An 11,552-nucleotide genomic window follows, 5' to 3' on the forward strand; every position below is an offset into this window, starting at 1 on the left:
CAGTTTTAAAATTACACTCACAAAAGAGGCAAAATCCATTCTTTTTCAAAATACATAATAATTTATAATAAGAAATCACCGATTTCTTGCCTATTCTAGTCTCATATTTCAGACTCCTTGGGGCTAAAACAAGACGCACTCTGTCCTCGAAAGATGTTTTAGGTAGAGAAAACCTCGCTGTGAACTCACATTATCTTGACTACAACGCATTAAAAAAAGAACATTTTCACCATTTTCTCTTTAATGTTTATGGTTTGTTTTTCCATTTTCCGTTTTATTACACAGTACAGGACAAACACATTGGAAAGTTTTTTAGTTTTTTGCAAAAAAAAATGTGGCATGATACAGAAGCAGCGGTGCAAAAAAATCACATTTACAAAGTGATAATGCACCTACCAGCAGACTACCTATCTGCTGAAAGACTATCCTCTCAAAACATCCGATTTCGTTCTGATCATGATCACACTTGAATGCAGCGTTCTATACTTCAATCAGAAACTTCTTACTCTGATCATTCTTACAAGATTTTGAAAGAAAAGCACAACACACACCCGAACCATTTAAAACATCAAACTTATGTACTGATTCAGGCAAAACTCATGTTTTCAATTGGTCCATGTTATAACATAATGCAGGCTTACATTGTTTAAAGGCTGGTACAGTATAGACCATATCGTTAACAGCTCACACACTATAACAAAAGAAAACACTTGATAACATTCAAAACACTCAATGAGCAAGAGTTTTCTGTTGTGGTGAAATTGTTGGGAAAAGCTTGTTTTAAACATCAACTAGACTTTCAACACAAAATATTTGCTTCAGGTAAAACAGTCCTGTGAAACACTAAGTACTGGTATACACTTACTGCTTCTGGTCCTGCTAAATGCCAGGGTTACCAGTGGAAAGCCTCTTCTCTTTAAAAGCATGAAAGCAACATGGCTTAAGTTTGCAAAGTCGCATTTGAACAAATCACAAGACCTCTTGAATAATGTGCTTTGGACAGACAACACCAAAGTAGAGATGTTTGGCATTAATGCACAGCCATGTTTGATGAAAACAAAGTATAGCACAATATTAGCACAAACACATCATAGTGACTGTCAGCATGCTGGTGGAGGATGATCATTTGGTCACGCCTTGCAGTCTATCTGTCTATCTATAAATTTTTTGCATGTTTATCATGTCATGCACATCTGTGCAAACCAAATGATTAACACATTATACTGGAATCCTTATAATAAAAAGTTAACATGTAAGGTCAAAGAAGACTCAGTCACAATCAATAAATATTAGTGCAAAGGTGCAGGCTGGAGCTGCATGTGGGACAAAGCCAGGAATGAATAAAACAATGTCTACGACTTAACAGTGACTGTTAGTTCATCTCTAACACTGTGACAGTTCTCGATAGAACTTGTCTAATGGCCCTGATGCAGAAAGCGGGGCTAAAAGTTTAGAACAAACAGTCAATACCACAATATACAGTAATAGTGACAATTTATGGTGATCATTTTGCAAATGTTACAACATTTGTGGTTTGTGTAAGTGCATTTTTGAAAGTCTTCTAGTGTCTCAGTGTGTCTTATTCATCTGCAAGAGACTACCAAGCTGAAATGGGATGAAACTTTGCAAAGAGGAAGAGCACATGCAAAGGAAGAATCAAGGGAATTTTGTTTTAGACCTGGGTCACTTTAAAATTGCAAATCGGACAGTGACCTCGTTTGAGGATAAGCCTTCTTTAGAAATGTCCTTCTAGTATTCCAAATGATTTTCTTTCCTTTTGTTTTTCAGTACCTTGGCATTCTCAGATAAAAGACTCAGGACAAGGTTCAGGTGATGGATTTGATGACAACATTATGCACAGGTGTTTTACCGAGGCAGCGGCAATCAGATGGAGCACCACTGGAGCTGCTGGACTCCACTGAGCTGTGGAGCATACTGCGCTGCCACCAATTGAGGGTGTAAAATTTCAAGCCACAACAGCTGTGAAGCAACACAAAGATTTTCCTGAGAACAGCCTTCCTCAGCAGGATGTAGACCCACGGGTCCAGGATCTGGTTCCACGTAGCCATGCGTATAGTCAGCAGACTAAAAGATGGAGACTCATCTGTGGCTCTGGTACTCAGAATGGTGACATGGATCTATTGGAGTGGTAGAAAAACAGTTATTCTAAATATTTATCAAATACTTTAATAGAAAACAATTTTAGACTGGTTGTGTTAGACTGGTTGGGAAGTTACAGGAAAAGCGAGGTAAGATTAGTGTGTGCAATTTTGCATCTTTGTTGTTATTAAGAGATCTCTAATTCAAAGCATTTACTTTCTTTTTTTAAAAATTATTAGAATTAGAATAATTCAAAACCATGATTATTTGGAAGAGTCTTCAAAGCTTGTCTGTCCAGGAGCGATGGCATCTATTGCCTGGCATCACAAGTCCTTAATTAATACATCTACTGATTTCCACAAATGTACAACAATTAAACATCAGACATCTTTTACATGATGATGACAAGGACAGAAAAGAACAGTGATGGAAGTGGAGAAAAACCTGTTTGTATCGACCCCTTTAAAATGCAAAGACAGACAAACAGAGCTTGCTTAGAACACCACAGACGTGCTCGGGTATGTTATTACCGGAGTTAGGGAGGATCTGTTTTCTCACATTCTGTCTCCGTTCCTCTTGGTGATAACAGCTATTATTATTTCTGCTTATTTTTTTCATCACTTCTGTTTCGCTTTCCTCCTTCTCATCTCCATCTCCTTGTCATTTTTAAAGGCCTCTCGATTGAAAACCCCCGTCACCTATCACACTCAGCTCCATCACCGCTCGCTTACAGGGGCCATGTTACTCTCCACCACCTTCATCTGGGAGTCTGCATTGTGATGACTCTTCTCTCTGTCTTCATGCTCATGCTTCTGCAATCGATTTTCTTCCAAATGGTTTCATCTTATCACATTTATTCCCCTTTTTTAATTTCATTTTGACTTTTTGTTTTTAATTCAGTTTGCTCCAGAGTGTTTTTTTATTTAAATTTCAGTTTTAGTTTAGTTTTCATTTGTTTCAGTGTTACTTTTAGTCTTTTTATTGTTATTAGTGCATGGAGGCCATATGTCAGAAGCAAGATTTATGGAAATCAATATAGGTGCTAAAATAAAAACACCTTTTGAAAGCAGTTGACTCACAGTCTTGCAGACATGCAGAGTGTCAGTAAACACATCTATCAAAGTCTCATCAGCGAAGCTGTAAAATTTGTTACATTCTTTTTTCAGTATAAGGCAGTTTCAAAGATCTGGTTTTTATTTTTAATTTAGCTCACTAAAATGTTTGCTCACATCTGGTTTTGGTTTTAGCATTTAGTTTTAGTAACTATGATAACACTGTTATTAAACTACTGTGAAAATGCAAACATTACTTAAATTTGTGTGTTTAATCTAATTTACATTAACCTTTTAATCTTACTTGGTTACACTGACTTTAGTGTAGTTTAATTTATTGTTTTATTTGGGTTTCTTAATTAAATAAATGCTAATGCTGCAAAGAATCAGATGACTGGTAATATTTAATCTCCAGGCATTCATTTAGTGGTGCTGTCATTAATATTTCAGTTATGCTCAGTTAGGCTTTTATTGTTGTGGGAGTGTGATGTGGTTTCTTGTTCTGACCTCCAGTAAGCAGCTGTTAAGTTTGCTAACAATTCTAGTATTAAAAAAAAAAACTCCCATTATTGCTGTAATGTGGATACTATGTACTTACTCATCTTCAAAATGCATCACGGACACACTAACCAACAGCAGTAGTTTAATGATCAGAAATGCAACAGTATGAGGGAACATAACATTGCTTTAACAAAGATATATGGAAAGACTTTTAACTCAAGGCTTTAGGTAGCAGGGAACAAATCCAGCTTAGCTTCCTCACTGTCACTCTACGCTCTGTCATTTTTCATTTTTCCCTGTAATTTTTAACTGTTAGTTAAAGGTGTGCTGAGGAGGTCTTACCAGTAATGGGCCCCAGCATATGCAGGACACCAGCATGATAGCCAGGAGCTGGCAGATCATCTCTATGTGATAAGGCATGCTTCTGCAGTGATGCTTGTGGCGCAGTTTAGCCTGTATTAGAACACAGCTTGTTAGTGTGTTGCAGACAATGGAGAGCAGCAGTGCCAGCAGCCCCAGCAATGAAAATAGCAGCGGCAGGAGCACATCCAGCCAGTCTTTGGGTTGCTCGATATGGAAAAAGCACCAGCTCCTGGAGCTTTGAACCTTGTAGGGCCTCGACAGCATTACAGGCAGCGCAGCCACCAGTGCAGCAAGCAGCCAGATGACCCCAAGGAGCCTTTTCATGTGGTGTGATGCCAACACTGTGGAGTGGAAGATAGGCCTGGTGACTCCAATGCAGCGCTCCACAGCCATAGCACTTCCCAGGAACAAGGGGCTCAAGCCAAAGAACACCATACACGCCCCAAAGATGGTGCATATGATTTGATAAGGATCAAAATTCTCCCATTTCTTTTCAGCGCTGTACACAAAAAGCACCAGGGATCCATTAATGAGGTGACCCAGCAGATCTGTGATCACCAGGCTGCTGGCAAACAGCAGGAAGGATGCCCTGGACTTTGTGCGGATGCTGCTGTAGGATTTCAGCAGAATAAACAGAGCGAGGCTGTTGGAGAAGATGCCAACAGTCATAGAGATTACTGATGCAGTGATAGACAGTTCCTTCTGGAAACAGGTGTTATTGGTGGGTCTAACCTCTGACCTGCAGCTGGACTCTGAACTCCCGTTAGCTGACATGGCTGGAATTAAGTCTGAAAGAGAAGGTAAATGGAAAATATCTGTGTGATTCAATTAGACCAAAAATAATGGTTTGGATGAAATCTACTGATAAAATTGTCTTGGAAGCAAGTAAGACACAAGTTTAATATTATTAATATTTTCAAGAATAAAGCCTATATACACTTTAAACTCCTATTGCGATGGCTTTTGGAGTAATTCCCACTCATCCATCTGTCCACTTTCAGGGTCCCCGTTCAAACATTTAGATTACTTTCTCTTTCCAATAGGAACAATCAGATCACATCAGAGTGCAGTGAACGCTACTTTCCTCAAATTCATGACCTTTGTCTGACTATTGAAGATTCCTCGGTTTGGTTAATTACAATAAATAATTCCTTACCTCAGGTTTGGGCTTCGCTGGGATAACTCTCCATAAGTTAAAAGCCTCCTTGGTCTCTGTCTTTAAAAAAAGAAGAGACGTCAGCGCGCCAGTTAATGTTGTTCCAGTCCTTGTTCCGTCTGCAGCAGGTGCCAAGTCTCGATGAGAGCGCATAGGCGAGCTGTGAGCTCAGACACAACTCAAGAGGCTGCACACCAAGGAATCTGCTTTCGTCCTCTTCTATGTGCGTCAACACTCTGATTGGGGATTGCACCGACTGATAAAATGTTGCCAAGCTAACATTGTATTGATGATTGTAATTATCCAGCGTCTCCACGTGTGAGCAAATTCATCGAAAAGTCTTCCTCTCTTTTCTGTATTGCTCTATGTATTTAGTACTTACGCAGTTATCAGCAGTGTCGGACGCGTCTCATCGGATTTTCTCATGAATTGAATATTCGATAACAAATGTCTACATAAAGTTGAACCCAAACGCCCTAAGACCGCATCACTCTTCTCTGATGGACGTGCCCAAGCGTTAGGCTCTTCAGGCCAGTGTCCTTTTATTTGTTGCACTCCAGATTAGTCAACCCCGCCTTTTTTTCTCCACATGGCAAAGAATGCAGCCGGACATTAAGTCATTTTTGTTCATCTGCCATCAGGCGTCTCGTTTTCCATGGAGGTCTGCTAAAGAAAGAAGCCATGACCTTAAGAAATGTGAACAAACTAAAGGCTGGTGAACTGAGCGCAACACAAATCCCATAAAAGGATCAGGAAAGGTCAGCGACCTTCTAAGTAAGTGCGCATTTCTGTCAGAAGAAACAACCCATTTTAGATGTTTTTTCTCAGAAGTTTTAAAAGTCATTTGAAGGACATGCTGTGCTTAACATTATTATCTATTTTAAAGAAATACTAAACCATCACTGCAGTCTGTGGAGACGATGGAGAGTTCGATCGAAATCGATTCAGTGTTCAGAGCCAAAAAAAGTAAATGTCATCTTATCATCACTGCCCTCATTTTTCTTCTTATTGCTCATCATAATTCCACTGGCGGCTGCTGGACCGGAGATTTGTTTGTGTTAGGTGACAAGCAGCATGTGTAGTTTGGAGCCATCAGCCTCAATCTGATATAAGAAAAGGGGTTTAGAGGTTCGAGGCATTACTTGATCCAGTGCATGAGATTTCTTTCAGGTACTCCTGAAGTCACAAAATAATTTAAATAATTTTTTCCCCCACATACGCAAAAATTACTTAAACCTTTTTTGATATGTAAAATCTGTAGAGTTACTTATTTAAATAAAGATTTAAGCTATAACTGCAGCTGTTTTATGGCTTATTGAAAGCTGACACTATCTGGAGACTGGTGGGTCAGCAGCAATTAAGAATTTATACTCTTCCATAGCTACAGCTCACTTCCCCACAGTCTTTCTCACAGACTGACTCTTCTCCTGACTCAGTGTGGTTCAGCTCCACACTTTACCCAATCCACATCTGTCCTTCTATCGTATTTGTACGTTTTTCTTTGTCTACTAAGTCTAATTCTAGAGATTCTCGCTTCTGACAAAATACAACAAATCTGTTAGGAGTGCTGTTTATACACACTGCACATGATTCTAGCGCTGCCTACAAACCAGATGGAATATGTTGAAGTGCAGTTTTGTCTGCTCTGGGGGCAAAGTTCGATCTTTTTGATCCTTTGTGATTTATCTGATGAGGGAGGACAAATTGCTGTCATACTCCACATGCTCCACACTTACTTGCTCACAACAAGGAGCAAAGGTTTCTAAAAGGAATTATTTACTGCATGGGGATAGTAGAAGAAGAAGAAACTAGTTGCACACATACTACTGATACTCACATGATTATGATCACTTATGAATCATATGATTATTTGGAAATGAAAAAGAGGTTTGGGTGTTAAATCACTGAAAACAATGAAACAGTAACAATGATGGTGTTTTACTTAAAAACAAGATTTTATTCATAATTTTATATATTAGAAACAGTAAAGTTGTATTTTTTTGTGACCCAATAATCTCTGTTACCTCAGCCACACAGAAGTTATAGCTCCTGGATCAAAGCCTTTATTGATTTGTATCAGTAGCTTTAAGTATTAATAAGAGCACCATAGTCTTTTCTTTGCTATTCATTTCCATCCTTTGAATAAAATAAGGCAAACCATTAAGCAAAAAAAAGATAAAAATGCTAAAGACTTTCATTCAGGAATAATAATGATATATTTTGCCGGAAGAATCAATTAGTAATAAAAGAAACATACCTACTCTTATAAAATTAGATAGTATAACATTTCTGAAATTATATTTTCATAAAATAAATTGCCAGTGAAAGCGCAGTCTGAACAATGAAAATGCAGGTGGGAGATGATCCAGCAGCCTGCCTAGTTGCATGTCATAATACAGCTTTCAATAACCACAAGAAAAGATGAAGGAAAAGGAGAAAAGGTACTTTTCTTTTCCATTCACACAGATTTTATCTCCTGAGTCTGTAATTACCGCTGTCTGTTCTCATTGCGAAAACAGAATGTCTCGTCATCTTGAAGTGGTAATGAAACCTTTCTCTTTGCTGTCTTATGGGGCCCGGTGGTCACTAATTATCCGAAAAGGTGACTCCTGATGCAATCATCTGAGGTGACATTACACCTTCTACTGTAGTGTTGACAAGTAGCAGAACCAGCATAAGCACAGGCATGGGAGCACAATCGCGTTCTTTTGTTGGGTGTATCTAATGGGGCTGTTCTAATAGTCAGGCTGACTCAGCAGGGTTCAGATGGAACTGTGAGCAGATGGGGCAAAATGGGAAAATAACCCATAATGCAGGCTTTTTGCCAGTGGTACTGTTACTTCTTCTTCACATCTCCCATCTTCTCAGAAAACCACTCCGGAGCAAAGATTCACAGGTAACGTACTTTCTGTTCTCACTCATCTTCTCTTTACCGTCATTACTTTGCCCCATTTGTCACTCAGTCTCTGCAACCCTGCCCAGCAAATGTCCTTCAGTTTGAAATTGTTAATTCAGCAGAGTTGGTGCAAAGTGGGAGAAGTAGCGAAATGTGCTCAAAATGGAGTCACCTCAGCAGTTTGGACACAGGTTGGATGAAGGCCAAATATCTCACGTTAACCTCGTTTTCAGATACAGCACAAATTTGATCATGCAAGTACTTAACACTTGAGAGAGAAGTGGATTATCTGACAATAACAACAGCCTACAGCTGTCAGATCCTGGCTCACCTTTCAGATCCACATTGTAATTTTGTGTCATAGTCCCTCTTTCCTGACCTTGGATACAAGCTGCAGCACGACAGAGATCTGTAGGGACATAACTTATATTGTGATAAAGGATTTATGGTCTCATCTTACATCTGCTGTCGTTGCAGTAAAGTTAAAATACTAATTGACTAAACCTACTAAAAACACAAGCGTTTGTAACTCCATCTCGTGTCACTTGTTTCTGTCTTTGCTGTTTTGTTAACAGTCTCTTCTTTCTTTCTTTTTGTCATTACATTTCTATTTTTGAAATGATCATGTCAGATTCTCATAAATAACTAATAAAGTTTCCACTCTGTGCCATGCAAATAAACAAGCACAACTATCTGGCTCTGAGAACTCACAAATGGATGCTGGTGTATGTAGTTTTGTGAAGCTGCAGGTATCAAATAAGCTCAGAGGAAAGACTCCTACAAACAGCTTGAAGCAACAAACAAACTCAGCTCCTGTTGGTATTTACTCAGATCTACATTCTCCTGAGTCTCATTAAGCTAATGACCTTTGTGTGCTCCTCCAGCATGTTAAACAAGTACGCCTTTGTCTTTTGTGTTTTTTCATGTTCAGACTTTAACTCTGTAATCAATGAGAAAATTGAGGCTTCTTTTTCATTGGCATGAGCTTTTTTTTTATTATGAATTAGGAATACTATAGGAAAAGTGTTATGATTGCAGGCAGTGTTAGGGCAGCCAGCTCTAGTACTCTCCAGGCAGTGCAGATTATTTATGTGTTCTGTCACTTTTTCTCTGCCTTGACTCATTGGAAAAGCTCCCTGTCTGTGTTCCAAGACCTGTTTTATAAATCAAGCACTGGGTAAGAATATGAATAATGAGAATAAAGAAACAGATGAAAAGTAGCTGCTGCTGCTGTTTTTCTTTTAGCAACATGTAGAGTAGCAAGAAAAGAAAGAGATTGTTTCTTTTGTTTTTTTGTTTTTTTACAGACGTGTACAAGACAGCACTGGAGGCTGTTGTTGTTAACAAGGACCCCCAACTGATCCTGTATGGAAAACTTTTTCTTGATGAGTTTAGAATAATGTTCCTCAATGCAAAATTGTGAAGAATTGAATATCTCATCATCTACAGTACATAATGTCTTCAAAAGATTCTGAGAATCTGGCAAAATCTCTGTGTGCCCGGTGCCAGGGGCAGTCACTACTGGATTTCTGTCATCATCCCTGTGCACACATCGTCCCTGAGCACACTGTTGCACACATAGCACCTCCTGACACTAGAGTTACAGGAAGCAAACAGCCTATTGTGTCTCCACCTGCTGGGTTTAAGATGAAAAGATTAATTGCATCTTAATGTCTTGTACAATGCATTTAAGTTTACAGGGATTTATAACATAAAGATTAATATGTGTTTTTCTCTGATAATATCTGACAGAGCTTTAAAAATCCAGAACTATGTAATGATAATCTGAAACAACTGTTTAAGGTATCAGAATTCAATTTTTAATAATATTGCAAAGGTATTTTTATTTAGACTATCTTTTAGTTAAATGATGCACATTCAATGTGCACATTAATATCAAGCATATCAAGAAGTCATTTAAGATGTACACAAAATAAGTCACATCAACATGTAGTGAGTATATTTTCTACCATCTCCCCAAAAAACAGTAAGATGACCAAACTTTTCTTGGATGAATTCAGATTTCATCATTACAACGTTTACTATAAAGAAAATATTTGCATGGTAGAAAAAAGGCAACAATGATTTTAGTGTGTTGTAATCAATTAGATTCTCTAATCTTACTTTCATGGAAAACAGTAACATTTTATCAAAATGTATCTAACATTTGGGGGTGCTGTTGCAGAAAGCTTTCACATGACAAAGCACTTAAATTTATTGAGATATGAAACATTCCAAAACCATTTTAGTACATTTTGGTTGCTTTAAATCTAACGTGTACTTCGCACAGCAGTCTTCACATCTTTTGTGAAGACAAGTGTAAGCTGTCTGGCTTTTCTCTTCAACCCTCTGGCATTAACAGTTCATTTTTACCCAGAGAACTGCTGCTCACTGGATATCTTTTATCTCTTTTTTGAACTATTTTCTATCAAACCTAGAGATGGTTGTACAGCAAAATACCAGTAAATCAGCCATTTTTGAAATACTCAGATCAGCTAATCTGAAAAAAATGAATAAAATCCACAATCAAAGTACTTTAAATCACCCTTTTTTCCCCATTCTGATGATCAGTTTGAACTTCAACAGGCCATCGTGACCATGTTTACAGGTATAAATACAGCCTGACACATTTCTCATATATAGTACTAAGATGTTATCAGAGGATCAGTGAAAAAAAAATGCTGATAATCTGTGAAGCCACCAGGTGTCAGTGTAGACTCAGAACATACAGACCTGAATGGAAATTACCATTACAATATATGATTTAAGCACTTGTTCGAATATTTCTCTTTGAAGATAATTTACAGTTTTTTAGGCATCATGAGCCTTGATGATGTGTAGTCTGAGAAAACTAAACACCAGGAATTCTTATCTCTTATGTGTCTTGGCTCCATATAGGATGATGGTATTTTGCAGACTTGCTGATAAAACTCAGCTGTCATGAATAGGACATATTTGTCACTAGCCAATTTCTGTGCTTCCACAGAGTATATGTGATATGTACCATAATGGAAAATACTCCTGGAGAGAGGAAATTGTGACTTTATCCTGCTGCTGTTTCAATTACTCCTACAGAGACCTCACAGCCAAGCACAGAGGGAATATTAAACTCAGATTGGAACACTGGTAATGGAAATGATAGATTTGGGGATTTGTTGGATGTTTTACACTGTTTCTGGTAGTGACTCAGAGAAAACATAGCTGTTAAATTGGATTAAACCTTTACTACCAGGGCAACAAACACTGTCGTACTACTTTATATCTTGTTTATGATGATAATTCTTATATGAACTGAAAAATGGAGACATAAAGCATATTCTTGCTATGGGGAAATGTACAGAATAACATTATTGTTTGATATGGAATATATATATATGTGTGTGTGTACATTTTATGATTAATCTCCTACAATCAGTTTCCAGAGGAGGTTACATGATTTATATTTCAGTGTGATCCAACATAATAGTAAACACACTCACAGTTT

At 38.0% G+C, this 11,552-nt stretch overlaps 1 protein-coding gene across 2 annotated transcripts; it reads right to left on the reverse strand.

Annotated features, from left to right (window-relative positions):
* Positions 1-875: 875 nt before the first annotated feature.
* On the reverse strand, positions 876-5,722 carry ptgfr (prostaglandin F receptor (FP)). 2 transcript variants are annotated; one of them, XM_003439810.5, is made up of 4 exons: positions 5,555-5,722; positions 5,173-5,232; positions 3,996-4,804; positions 876-2,138 (listed from the first exon to the last, which is right to left on the reverse strand). In XM_003439810.5, the coding sequence occupies exons 3-4, from the start codon at positions 4,788-4,790 to the stop codon at positions 1,827-1,829; spliced, it is 1,107 nt and encodes a 368-aa protein (XP_003439858.1). In that variant the 5' UTR covers positions 4,791-4,804; positions 5,173-5,232; positions 5,555-5,722; the 3' UTR covers positions 876-1,826. The 2 variants fall into 2 exon arrangements, with proteins under 2 accessions (XP_003439858.1, XP_019206717.1); XM_019351172.2 differs by having other exon boundaries at positions 5,173-5,722.
* Positions 5,723-11,552: the final 5,830 nt, after the last annotated feature.

The sequence above is a fragment of the Oreochromis niloticus genome, linkage group LG23 (genome assembly GCF_001858045.2).
Source record: "Oreochromis niloticus isolate F11D_XX linkage group LG23, O_niloticus_UMD_NMBU, whole genome shotgun sequence".
In the NCBI taxonomy this organism is placed as follows: domain Eukaryota; kingdom Metazoa; phylum Chordata; class Actinopteri; order Cichliformes; family Cichlidae; genus Oreochromis; species Oreochromis niloticus.

What these genes read in the sequence shown, in the direction of transcription:
- ptgfr (XM_003439810.5), bottom strand. Translation starts at nt 4,790, where the DNA reads ATGTCAGCTAACGGGAGTTCAGAGTCCAGCTGCAGGTCAGAGGTTAGA. An exon ending in TATGCTGGGGCCCATTACTG is followed by an intron (nt 2,139 to 3,995) that starts GTAAGACCTCCT and finishes CCACTCCAATAG; the next exon opens with ATCCATGTCACCATTCTGAG.